The 14,483-nt window shown below is 35.5% G+C and overlaps 2 protein-coding genes across 2 annotated transcripts in view; both read right to left on the reverse strand.

Annotated features, from left to right (window-relative positions):
• LOC116046212 (protein THEM6-like) overlaps window positions 1–14,483 on the reverse strand; it is a 217,139-nt gene that overhangs the window by 151,344 nt on the left and 51,312 nt on the right. The window lies entirely within an intron of this gene.
• Window positions 7,001–14,358, reverse strand: LOC116046215 (E3 ubiquitin/ISG15 ligase TRIM25-like). The gene is made up of 7 exons (XM_031294481.2): window positions 13,774–14,358; window positions 12,146–12,232; window positions 11,827–12,060; window positions 8,609–8,768; window positions 8,474–8,524; window positions 7,626–7,685; window positions 7,001–7,527 (listed from the first exon to the last, which is right to left on the reverse strand). The coding sequence occupies exons 1-7, from the start codon at window positions 14,356–14,358 to the stop codon at window positions 7,001–7,003; spliced, it is 1,704 nt and encodes a 567-aa protein (XP_031150341.1).

Genomic DNA, 14,483 nt, shown 5'->3' on the forward strand with positions numbered 1-14,483 from the left:
TCTGGACTCATTGCTGGCCACTTCAGAACTCTCCAGCGCTTTGTTGCCATCCATTTCTGTGTGCTTTTTGAAGTATGTTTGGGGTCATTGTCCTGCTGGAAGACCCACGATCTCGGACGCAAACCCAGCTTTTTGACACTGGGCCCTACATTGCGACCCAAAATCCTTTGGTAATCCTCAGATTTCATGATGCCTTGCACACAGTCAAGGCACCCAGTGCCAGAGGCAGCAAAACAACCCCAAAACATCTTTGAACCTCCACCATATTTGACTGTAGGTACTGTGTTCTTTTCTTTGTAGGCCTCATTCCGTTTTCGGTAAGCAGTAGAATGATGTGCTTTACCAAAAAGCTCTATCTTGGTCTCATCTATCCACAAGAACTTTTCCCAGAAGGATTTTGGCTTAGTACAAGTACAGTTTGGCAAGTACATTTTGGCAAACTGTAGTCTTGCTTTTTTATGTCTCTGTGTCAGCAGTGGGGTCCTCCTGGGTCTCCTGCCATAGCGTTCCATTTCATTCAAATGTTGACGGATAGTTCGTGCTGACACTGATGCACCCTGAGCCTGCAGGACAGCTTGAATTTCTTTGGAACTTGTTTGGGGCTGCTTATCCACCATCCGGACTATCCTGCGTTGCAACCTTTCCTCAATTTTTCTCTTCCGTCCACATCCAGGGAGATTAGCTACAGTGCCATGGGTTGCAAACTTCTTGATAATGCTGCGCACTGTGGACAAAGGAACATCTAGATCTCTGGACATGGACTTGTAACCTTGAGATTGTTGATATTTTTCCACAATTTTGGTTTTCAAGTCCTCAGACAGTTCTCTTCTCCTCTTTCTGTTGTCCATGCTTAGTGTGGTACACATAGACACACAATGCACAGACTAAGTCAACTTCTCTCCTTTTTATCTGCTTTCAGGTGTGATTTTTATATTGCCCACACCTGTTACTTGCCCCAGGAGAGTTTAAAGGAGCATCACATGCTTGAAACAATCTTATTTATCCACAATTGTGCAAGGGTGCCAATAATTTTGTCCAGCCCATTTTTGGAGTTTTGTGTGCAATTATGTCCAATTTGCTTTTTTTCCTTCTTTTTTTTTGTTTTGTTCCAATACACACAAAGGGAATAAACATGTGTATAGCAAAACATGTGTTAATGCAATACTTTTCTGTGAGAAATACTTGATTTTCTGGAAAAATTTCAGGGGTGCCAACACTTTTGGCCATGACTGTATAGTATGAAAAAAAAGTCATAGTATGTCGAAAACAGTCATATAATAATATGTTGGAAAAAATCATACTATAGTATGTCGAAAAAAGTCATGGTATAGTATGTTAAAAAAAGTCATAGTATAGTATGTCGAAAAAAATCATAGTATAGTATGTCAAAAACAGTCATTAAAAACTCATAGTATAGTATGTCGAAAAAAAAGTCACAGCATAGTATGTCGAAAACAGTCATACAAGTAATAAAAAAGTCACTATAGTATGCCGAAAAAAAGTCATAGTATAGTATGTCGAAAAAAAGTCATAAAAAAGTCACTGTATAGTATGTTGAAAAAAGTCATAGTATAGTCAGTCGACAAAAGTCATATAGTATGTTGAAAAAAGTCATAAAAAGTCATAGTATAGTATGTTGAAAAAAGTCATACTATAGTATGTCGAAAAAAGTCATGGCATAGTATGTTAAAAAAAAGTCATAGTATAGTATGTTAAAAACAGTCATAATACAGAAAGTCAAAAAAGACATAGTATATCTGAGAGTTGAACCCTCAACCTCCAATCTTGTTTTTATTTCCATCAGCTTATCTCACTGAGCTATAAGTGAAGCCCAAGTGTGCTGACACGGATGTGTATTTATCGTTTACATCACTTGAAAAACAAAAAGTTATAGTTTAGTATGTACAAAAAAGTCATAGTATAAAATGTCGAAAAAAAATCATGAAAAAGTCATACTATAGTATGTCGAAAAAAGTCATAGTATAGAATGCGAAAAAAAAGTCTTAAAAACGTCATATTAAAAAATCACAAAAAAGTCATAGTATATCATGTCAAAAAAAGTCATAGCATGTCAGAGAGTTGATTCCTCAACCTCAAATCTTCTTTTTGTTTTGTTTTTTGTATTTATCTCAAGCAGCTTATCTCACTGAGCTATAGGTAAAACACAAATCTGTTAGTCCGGAGTTGTATTTATCGTTTACATTACTCAAAAAACAAGAAGTTATAGTTTCATAAAAAGTCCTAGTATAGTATGTCGACAAAAGTCATAAAAACGTTGTGGCCAGTTAGCTCAGTTGGTAGAGTGGGTGCACATACAGTGAGGAAAATAAGTATTTGAACACCCTGCTATTTTGCAAGTTCTCCCACTTAGAAATCATGGAGGGGTCTGAAATTGTCATCGTAGGTGCATGTCCACTGTGAGAGACATAATCTAAAAAAAAAATCCAGAAATCACAATGTATGATTTTTTAACTATTTATTTGTATGATACAGCTGCAAATAAGTATTGATGATGATTTCTAAGTGGGAGAACTTGCAAAATAGCAGGGTGTTCAAATACTTATTTTCCTCACTGTATGTAGAGGTTTATTCCTCGATGCAGAAGGTCCAGGGTTGGAGTCTTTTCCTTCGAGGAAAAAATAAAAGTCATACTAGAATGTTAAAAAAAAAGTCATAGTGTATTATGTTAAAGAAAGTCATAGCACATCTGATGTCTTTGAATTGAACTCTCAACCTCAAATCCTCTCATTTGTATCTCTTTATCTCACTGAGCTATAGGTAAAACTATAAGCTGTTGGTCCGGAGTTGTATTTATCGTTTACATTACTCAAAATACAAAAAGTTATGGTTTAGTATGTACAAAAGAGTCATAAAAGTCCTGGTATAGTATGTAAAAAAAAGTCACAGTACAGTATGTCGAAAAAAAATCATGAAAAAGTCATCCTATAGTATTTCGAAAAAAGTCATAGTATCGTATGTCGGAAAAAAGTCATAGTATAGAATGCGAAAAAAAAGTCTTAAAAACGTCATATTAAAAAATCACAAAAAAGTCATAATATATTATGTCAAAAAAATAAAAGCATGTCTGAGAATTGAACCCCCAACCTCCAATTTTCTTCTTTCTTTTCTTTCATCTCAAGAAGCTTATCTCATTGAACTATATGTAAAGTGCAAATCTACTGGTCCGGAGCTGTATTTATCGTTTACATTACTCAAAAATCAAAAAGTTATGGTTTAGTATGTACAAAAGAGTCATAAAAGGTCATAGTATAGTATGTCGAAAAAAGTCATAAAAAGTCATAGTATAGTATGTCGAAAAAAGTCATAGTATAGTATGTTAAAAAAAAGTCATAGTATTGTATGTTAAAAAAAATCATAGTATAGTATGTCGAAAACAGTCATAAAAACTCATAGTATAGTACATCAAAAAAAGTCACAGTATAGTATGTCGAAAAAAAGTCATAAAAAAGTCATAGTATAGTATGTCAAAAAAGTCACAGTATGTCAATAAATGTAACCTTCAACCTTGATTTTATCTCTGGCAGCTTATCTAACTGAGCCATTTGTGAAGCTCATAATGGATTGGTTCTGAGTTGTATATATCATTAACATTACTGAAGACAAAAAGTCATAGTAGAGTATGTCATAAAAAGTCATAAAAACATCATAGTATAGTATGTTGAAAAAAGTCATAAAAAAGTCATAATATAGTATGTCGGAAAAAAGTCATAGTGTAGTATGTTAAAAAAAGTCATAGTATAGTATGTTGAAAAAAGTCATAGTATAGTATCTCGAAAAAAAGTAACAGTATAGTTCGTCAAAAACAGTCATACAAGTAATAAAAAAGTCACTATAGTATGTCGAAAAAAGTCATAGTGTAGTATGTTGAAAAAAGGTCATGTATAGTATGTCGAAAAAAGTCATAAGAAGTTATAGTATAGTATGTCGAAAAAAAGTCATAGTATAGTATGTTGGAAAAAAAAAATCATAAAAAGTAATAGTGTAGTATGTTGAAAAAGGGTCATAGTATAGTATGTTGAAAAAAAAGTCATAAAAAAGTCATAGTTTAGTATGTTGAAAAAAATCATAGTATAGTATGTCGAAAACAGTCATACAACTACAAGTAATAAAAAAGTCAGTATAGTATGCCGAAAAAAGTCATAAAAAAGTCATAGTATAGGATGTCGAAAAAAATCATAGTATAGTATGTCAGAAAAAAAGTCGTAGTATAGTATGTCGAAAACAAATCACAGTATAGTATGTCGAAAACAAATCACAGTATAGTATGTCGAAAACAGTCGTAAAAAAAGTCGTAGTATAGTATGTCGAAAAAAAGTCACTGTATAGCATGTCGAAAAAAATCATAGTATATATAGTATGTCAAAAAGTCATAAAAAGTCATAGTATAGTATGTCGAAAAAAAGTCATAAAAAAGTCATATAATAGTATGTTGAAAAAAAGTCATAGTATAGTATGTTGAAAAAGTCATAAGAAGTCATAGTATAGTATGTCGAAAAAAGTCATAGTATAGTATGTCGAAAAAAAAGTCATAGTATGTCGAAAACAGTCATAAAAAAGTCATATAATAGTATGTTGGAAAAAAGTCATAGTATAGTATGTCAAAAAATGTAACCTTCAACCTTGATTTTATCTCTGGCAGCTTATCTAACTGAGCCATTTGTGAGGCTCATAATGGATTGGTTCTGAGTTGTATATATCATTAACATTACTGAAGACAAAAAGTCATAGTAGAGTATGTCATAAAAAGTCATAAAAATTCATAGTATGTTGAAAAAAATTCATAAAAAAGTCATACTATAGTAGGTAATGTCAGAAAAAAAGTCACAGTATAGTATGTCATAAACAAATCACAGTATAGTATGTCGTAAACAGTCATAAAAAAAGTCATAGTATAGTATGTCATAAAAAAGTCATGGCATAGTGTGTCGAAAAAAAGTCATAAAAAGTCATAGTGTAGTATTTTGAAAAAAAGTCATAGTATAGTATGTCAAAAAAGTCATAAAAAGTCATGGTATAGTATGTCGAAAAAAAGTCATTGTATGGTATGTTGAAAACAGTCATAAAAAAGTCAGATAATAGTATGTTGAAAAAAAGTCATAAAAAAGTCATAGTATAGTATGTCGGGAGAAAAAGTCACAGTATAGTATGTCAAAAACAGTCATAATACAGAAAGTCAAAAAAGACATAGTATATCTGAGAGTTGAACCCTCAACCTCCAATCTTATTTTTATTTCCATCAGCTTATCTCACTGAGCTATAAGTGAAGCCCAAGTGTGCTGACTCGGATGTGTATTTATCGTTTACATCACTTGAAAAACAAAAAGTTATAGTTTAGTATGTACAAAAAAGTCATAGTATAAAATGTCGAAAGAAATCATGAAAAAGTCATACTATAGTATGTCGAAAAAAGTCATAGTATAGAATGCGAAAAAAAAAGTCTTAAAAACGTCATATTAAAAAATCACAAAAAAGTCATAATATATTATCTCAAAAAAATCAGTGTGTCTGAGAATTGAACACCCAACTTCAAATTATCTTCTTTTTTGCTTTCATCTCAAGCAGCTTATCTCATTGAGCTATATGTAAAGCACAAATCTGCTTGTCCGGAGTTGTATTTATCGTTTACATTAATCAAAAAACAAAAAGTTATGGTTTAAAATGTACAAAAGAGTCATACAACGTCATAGTATAGTATGTCAAAAAAAAGTAAAAAAAAAAATTCATAGTATAGTATGTCGAAAAAAAAGTCATAAAAAAGTCACAGTATAGTATGTCAGAAAAAAGTCATGGTATAGTATGTCAGAAAAAAGTCATGGTATAGTACGTCGGAAAAAGTCTCAAAAACGTCAGTATGTCGAAAAAAAGTGATAAAAAGGTGATAGTATAGTACGTCAAAAAAACATATACAAACTATAAAAAAAGTCATAGTATACTGTCAAAGAATGGAAATTCATAGAAAAAGTCATAGTATACTATGTCAAAGAACAGAACCCTCAACCACCCAAAAAGTGATGAAGTCATGGTATAGTATATCAAAAAGTAATAGTCATAGTATAGCATGTTGAAAAAAAGTGATAAAAAAGTCATAGTATGGAATGTTAAAATTCATAGTATAGTATATCGAAAAAAGTCATGGTAAAAAGTTACAGTATAGTGTGTCGAAAAAAGTGATTAAAAAGTCATAATATAGTCTGTCGAAAAAAGTGATAGTCATGGTACAGCATGTTGAAAAAAGTGATAAAAAAGTCACAGTAAGTGTAAGTAAAAAAGAAAACGTTATGAAAAGGGACAGCTGTCCTTAAAGAGCTGAACATTTTGATATTTGAATGTTCTTTGTAGCTGAAAGTATGCAGAAGTAGTAGGCGAAAATCAAAACTCGTACGGAAGAATCATAAAAATACTGTGACTGCTGCTAAATAAGCATTCACTCAATTATCTGCATTGTTAAATACCATTAAAAGGTAAGCATTTTATTAGTTTGGGTGAACCAAACCTTTAATAACATATCTCCTTCCAGATAAAATAGAGGTGTTCATGTACCAAAAACTCAGTCGACCGCCAGCACTAGTAGTTATGTCTGACTATTTCTTGGCCGAGAGTCATTGCACATAACCCCTGTAAAACAGTGCACAAGAGACAGAATGAACAAATTGTTTATTTATTTACAAAATGTATTTATCATTATATTATTACATAAATGTGCTCAAACAAATATACATCTTTGAGTTTATGACAACGTCTTCCTTTGCAGATCCAGGGTGTGGATGTTGCTGCCTTCAGTAAGATCCAAGCTCCACCAGCTTGTTACCTGCCCCACCAAAGTGTTGCTGCTGTTCCCAAGTTGCACGGTTATTAAAACAGAATTTTTAAACACAAACCTCTGTCTCAGTTTCATTATTATTCTCAGTCAACATTAATATTTTGAATCCCATATTTACAAAGTTACTTGAAAACTGTTGATGGAGTGCAGTCATTTCATTTAAAGAGAGCACAGCCTCAAAGTAGAGCTTAAACCCACCCAAAATCCTGGGTATACAGGCTGGGTGAATGTAGTCTTGACTTTATGGAGTAAAACCATTGTATCAGAAACATTATAGAAAGACAAAGTCCCACCCCTGAAATCCAGATACACTCCTATCCTGCTGCAGCACGGAGCAGCGATGATCAAACCCTCCTTATTGTGCTGAAATGAACAGACTGAGTAAGAGCAGTCCAGGCTCCAGGATTTGGAGTTGTGTCCAAGCTTACAGTCACTCCCTGCTCCACTCCTGCCCATGTTTTTGTAGCAGACGCCGATGGAAACCCCTCCGTTACCAGCCCACTCTACCTCCCAGTAGCAGCGTCCAGCCATCCCAGCTCTGCACAGCACCTGGGCCCAGCTGGTGAAGCGATGCGGATGGTCCGGGTATGGCTGTGGCTCCGAACGTGTGGTCACCCCTCTTTGACCATCAGAGAAGCTTAGATAAGGGTTGGCTGTGTTCAAGTCCAGGGTTATATCGTTGTAATCTGGACACAATAGATGCACATTGTCAGACTCCAACTACTAGTTAGTGGATTTCATAAAGATGGATGTTCGTTAGGATTTATCAAATAATTGTACTCACATTGTAGAAAATCAGCTCTTGTCTTCGGTTCTAGGTTGCATGGTACCTCAGTGTCTTTTACTGTTAGATGCAGGAGATAACATATATTAAACAAAATAGAGTTGGATACACTTTACTTGAAGGTAGCTACATAAGAGTGACATGACACTGTCATGAACGTGTCATAAAGTCATAAACGTAAATTTCCCCATTGGGGATCAATAAAGAGTATAAATTAAATTAAATAAAAAAATTAAAAATTTGCTTCCACTCCGATTAGCACTTCTGACTGGCCTTTTCAACCATGACAACAGTGGCCAAGGTTCATAGGTATTGTAGTTTTTACACCCATCTTTGCCAAAATTACAGCCAAAACATGATTTCTCAGAAACAAAGTATATAATAATAATAATTGTAATTGGTGGCCATAACATAATCTTACAGGGTTGTTACATCGTCTGGGAGAGTCCAGTGTTTCTATGTTAAGTAACGTTGAAGATATCGTTTAAAGACAAAACTGAAATGGGAATACAGAATGGGGGAAAACACTTCTGGAACAAGCGACCCTCCAACTTCACAACTCATTTATTGACAGACACTAAACTTCAGTTACCCCCTTCTTTACTGTTGCTATTTTTCTTTCAGGCACGGCACATATGCAGTTAAAAATGTCCACTTTAGCTGGGAGATTATATCAACTGTAGTGAACCAATTTTTATTTTAAAACATGAATTCTGTTAACAGAATCCTAAATGTGCACTTGACATCTACATACATGATATTGTGCTAAAATAATCCAATCCTGCTAAAATGTGATTGGAAAATTGCTCTTCTGGGAAGGGGCTTAACCACTAACGAAACTTCCATACCTTTAGTCTTTTCAGAGGTACTTTGATTGCTGGTCTCCTTCAGTGAAATGACTAGAAATGCAAACAAACAGTCAGTATTTACTGTTCACAAAATAATCATGTTTGTGGTAATCAGGTGTAAAAGAGACGTCATACCTTTATCAGAGATCCTGTTGAATTCTCTTTCAAGTGTTTCGTCCAGACTGTCTTTGAGATCAGCTAGGGCTCCTCTCATGGTTTTATACATCATATATTGAAGTGCATCAGCGCTGGGCATCTCCACAGTCTTCGTAGTGAAATGAAGAGACTTGCACTTCTGTGGTGACATGCAACACAACCAAATTAGAGGACAGTATTTGAATGATAACGCAAAAACCCTGACAAAACATGAATCACTTTGTGAGTCATGTTCACCAAGTTCACACTGCAAGTTTTACAGAGTGCTTCACACAAGTCAATAGAATTAAAAACAAATAAATGAAAATGTAAAAGCTTAAAATAGGTAAATTAAGTGGACTATAATAATGCTCCAGAGGGACTGACATTTGGGATAAGGTATTTGATAATGTTACACCTTGATAATAATATAATCGATTATTTTAAATGTTTTCTGAGGAACTACATAACTTTGTCAAATAAATTATTGTTATTGTATTTGAATTTTAATTAATATTCCCGATTTATAAATATATTACAACAATTCTGATTGTTGTTAGTTTGACCTGTTAACAAGATTTAACCGAAAACATAATTAACTTTAAAAATCACACATTTTTGCAGAATAACTGAATCAGAGTAAATGTGAGGATTTCTTTTTTTTTTTTTTTAAAGAAAAATTGGTGGTAATTAAATCCTTGTCTCCGATTGGCTATTCCTGCTCTAAACATACATGTGCGTTTCATCATGTGATCACTTAAGAGATTTCTTAACACTTCACTGTAAGTAAGTCACCTAAAAAATGATAAATGTATCTTATTGATCATATTCAGCGAAGTACTCATAAATTGACTCTAATGATGAGCATTCTTAAGTGTGATTCTTAGATTTTAGATAAATACAGAAATACAGCAAGGAGCCTGAAAGGAAATAAAAAAATAAATCCTAAAACATAGTGGGAGTCAGTGTGAAAAGGTTAAAAACAGGTGTATTGTGGTCATGCGTCTTAGTCCTAGTAAAGCCTGATATACAGTGTACATGCTAGGGCTGTCCTCGACTAAAGAAATTCTTAGTCGACTAACACTTATATGATTTTGTCGATTAATCGATTAGTTGATGTAATCGACAGAGCTGTGCTCTTTGAGAGGTGATTAAGACTAGAAAAGCACAATATAAATGTAGTTAATGAACCATCTGTAAAGCTGAGTTTCTCCATAATTAATCCTGCAAAAGCACCACTTTAAATCTTGTGTTTACCAGAAATGTGCTCATAAGTTTCTTGGAAATGAGTAATTAAGCATGAATAAGCATAAAACATGACTCATCAACTAAAGAAATCTTAGTCGACTAAGACCAAAACGACCGATTAGTCGACTAATCGACTAAGAGGTGGCAGCCCTAGTACATGCGTCTTAGTCCTAGTAAAGCCTGATATACAGTGTAAACAGTATGTAGTTACGTGAAGAGGCTTTTGCGATAATCAAGGCTTGAGGAGATAAACGCATGCAAGATCCTCTGGGTCTCTAAATGTTTATTTGAAATATTTTGCATATTAAGGCAGTGGTGAAAGATGTACTTATACCTTAGTAAGTTTACCTAAGTAAAAGTGGCAATACCACCATTCGGAAATACTAAATATATTTTAAGTACCAAAAGTAAAATTACTCACTATGCAGAATGGTCAAGTTCAAATGAATGTATATAATAAAATTTGATTATAATTTTTGATGCATTAATTTGTACATCACTTTAATGTTGCAGATGGTAAAGGTAAGGGCTAATTTGAAAATTTTTATACACACACACACACACACACACACACACACACACACACACACACACACACACACACACACACACACACACACACACACACACACACACACACACACACACACACACACACACACAGCAAAAAAAGAAACGTCCTGTCACTTTCAACTGCTTTTATATTTTAAGCAAACTTAACATATGCAAATATTTGTATGAACATTAAAAAAATGTAACAACCCAGTAAGAGCGTTCGCCCCGTGTTGGCCGAGTCCTGCAACGGCGTGGGTTCAAATCAGACCTGCTGCCCTTTGCTGCGTGTCATCCCCCATCTCTCTCCCCCTTTCATGTCTATCCACTGTCACTACATAATAAAAAGGGAAAAGTCCCAAAAAAAAAAAAAATCTAAAAAATGTAACAACTAAGACATAAACTGAACAATTTTCATAGACATGTGACTAACAGAAATGGAATGGAGGAGGGGGGCGGGTCAAAATCAAAAGTAGCCCTCAGTATCTGGTGTGGCTACCAGCTGCATTAAGTACTGCAGTGCATTTCCTCCTCATGGACTGCACCAGACTGGCAACTTCTTGCAGTTGTTGTTACCATCCTGTACCTGTCCCGCAGGTGTGATATTTGGATGTACCGATCCTATGCAGGTGTTGTTACACGTGGTCTGCCACTGCGAGGACGATCAGCTGTGCTTCCTGTCTCCCTGTAGCGCTGTCTTAGGCGTCTCACAGTAGGGACATTGCAATATATTGCCCTGGCCACATCTGCTGTCCTCATGCCTCCTTGCACCATGCCTAAGGCACGTTCACGCAGATTAGCAGGGACCCTGGGCATCTTTCTTTTGATGTTTTTCAGAATCAGTAGAAAGGTCTCTTTACCCTCCTAATTTTCTCTCATGTGACCTTAATTGCCTACCGCCCTTAAGTTGTTATTGTCTTTTCGACGTTCAACAGGTGCATGTTCATTAATTGTTCATGGTTCATTGAACAAGCATGGAAAACATTGTTTAAACCCTCTACAATGAAGAGCTCTAAAGTTTTTTGACTTTTTTTGCTGAGTTTATATACACAGTACTCAATATACAGCTGGGTAACTTGTGAATTTTCCTGGGGATCGATAAAGTCAAATTATACAGTAATAGTATCATAATTTATTTGTTGATGATATTTTGTATCATTCATTTGAATCTTAAAAGTAACCAGTAATTTAATTTCTAAAATAAATGTAGTGGAGTAAAAAGTACAGTATTTACCTCTGAATTGCAGTGGAATAGAGGTATAAAGAGTACAAAAATGGAAATACTCAGGTAAGGTACAAGTAGGCCTACCTCAAAATTGTACTTAAGTACAGTACTTACAGAGTAAATGTACTTGCCATCGCTGTGGTTGGACAGACCTTTGCTCGCATCACTGGCCGAGTTTTGTTTTGTTCCATACCTGAAGAAAGTGGGTGTGGTCCTCAGTGCCAGAAATCTTATCCAGCTCAGCACCGGTCCTCCTGAGCTCGGTTATGTCCCTCTGGATCATCTCCAGCAGCTCCTCGGCCTGACTGACAGCTGCTCTCTCCTGGACTCTCATCACCTCCTTCACCTCACTGCTTTGTTTCTCTATGGAGCGGATCAACTTGGAGAAAACCCTCTCGCTTTCCTCCACTGCTGCTTCTGTGGAGTGCTGTGGAGGATAAACGTTTTCACTTTTTAGTGTAAGCAGTATGTCAACAGCATATTTAAAGCTCCTGTATTGAAAATGCACTCACCTTAATGTATCTGACAACATATCTAAGTTCCTTCTCCTTGTCCTTCAATTTCTGCACAGACTTCAAAGAGGCTTCTTGGAGTTTTTTCTGAGAGAATACATAAGAGTATCACACAGCGCAGACCCTCAGGCTGCTCAGTCGAATATTTTCTTTCCACGGCTGACTTTCAAGATGGAAAGTTTTGATTTTACAATCAAAGGGTTGGGTTGCATGGAAGACCTTTGGTCTATCAACCGAAACTTTTAACACAGTAACATCAGAGCACAAGATATGGCTGCAGGACCAGCTAGGCACATTTCATACCCCCATTTAATATTTGAAATGTTGAAGCCGTTACACCAGGCTATAAAAGACATATTCATAAAAAGGTATCTCAATGTTTCTTAACCGCAGACAGAATCACAATTAGTCGCCCTACTACTGTCTTTTATATGCAGCAAGTTTTAAAAGCATTTTGGAAATAATCAAATGGTGATTTCGGTCACGGATTCATTACTCAGTCAAATCTGAACACACAGACATGATAAAAAAAAAAATATATATATATGTTTAGATTCAGTAGGTGCTTATCTTTCCGGGGATATCATTATGTCCAGTGGCCATCACGAATAAACGTCCATGAAATCATAGAACAAATGTCGCTCCTTATAACTCCAGAACTTGCCTGAGAATGATCACGTTTTTATGTTTTCTTCAGTATCGCATTAATCCAGTGATAGTTGTCTTTACATCAATGGGTACATTGCAAATTGAAACTGCTAAAAGCTAATTCGGCATACTGTTAATGGTGCTAATTTGCCAAAATGGAGGAAAAAAATTCAAGGCTAACATTTTTTATAGCCCACAGCTAACTTAATGCAACTAATACTTCCGGTTTACATCTCCCAGAGCTTTATGGGAACATTAATAAAACATTGTTGTAAAGTACAATTTTGAGATACTTACACTACACTTGAGTATTTCGATTGTCTGCTACTTTAAATTTCAACTACACAGTAGTGTAGTTGAAATTTCACCACATAAATGTGGTGGAGTTTTTACTCCACCACATTTATTTGATAACTTAAGTTGCTACTTACTTTACAGATTCAAATTAATAATACAAAGTATACATATTATGATGATGTATTATTATCAGTTAAGCTAACACTTTATTGATCCCAGGGGGGGATTTACAAGCTACCCAGCAGTATTTATATTTAAAGAAATGGCTCCACTTCTACCAGCAGCAACATTAAAAGGGATGTTTACACAATAATTATAATATTTTATTCTGAAAGGGGTCATTCTGTATAAGGAGTACTTTTGGTACTTTAGGAAATTGTAATGCTAATACTTTGGTACTTTTACTTGTAACAGATTTATTAGACAAATGTATTCATTAAAATTAAATTAAATATATTTCTAATATTACTTAAGTAAAATATCTGTCAACACTGTCAATCCCACATAACACCGCACAGGCCCCAGCTAAAATAACCCTGATGATGTCATAGTATTGTAATCAGGGTTATTTTCGACTTGATAAAGCTCTTCCAGAACCACCGAAATCATTAGTGTTATCACAGGCTGAGAAGTACTTTTTAAACATCAAATACATACTTTCAGATAAATCCTGTCTAACTCACCTGTTGTGTTGCTCTCTCATCCACCACTGAGACTGCATCATGGCCCTTGTGTCTCTCTTTGACACACTGGGAACACACACACTGCTGGTCAGTGCGACAGTACAGCCTCAGTGATTTATCATGATGTGGGCACAGCTTCTCCCTCAGCTGATCTACAGTTGGGATCAATTTATGGACCTTCCCATGAAAGCGTTCTTCGTGGACTCTCAAGTGAACAGCACAATAAGACTCGGAGCACACAAGGCAGGATTTTACAGCTTTGCTTTTTCTCAATGTGCAAACACTGCATTTCACTTCCTCGGGTTTGGCCAAGTGTTGAGCTGCGTCTTGAAATCCAGATCTCTGAAACTTTTCCACCACTTCGCCCAGAACTGTGTTTCTACTCAGCAGAGGCCTGGGATTAAACACCTGCCTGCACTGTGGGCAGCTGTACTGGCCTTTCTGCTTGACCCTTGTCCAGTAATCTTCAATGCAGTCCAAGCAGTAGCTGTGTCCACAGGGGATCGTCACCGGGTCTCTTAACACCTCCAGGCACACTGAACAACAAAACTGGTCTTGTTCAATAGAAATAGTTGCTGCAGCCATTTCCTGCACTCCGAACGGAAACTGGAAGGGACAAAGATGGGCGTAGCGAACAGGTGTGCTGATTACAGCTTCTCAGGTTTCACCTGCTGCACCCTGAAGCCTCCAATCACAGCCGCCAAAACGCT

This window comes from Sander lucioperca, chromosome 9 (genome assembly GCF_008315115.2).
Source record: "Sander lucioperca isolate FBNREF2018 chromosome 9, SLUC_FBN_1.2, whole genome shotgun sequence".
NCBI lineage: Eukaryota > Metazoa > Chordata > Actinopteri > Perciformes > Percidae > Sander > Sander lucioperca.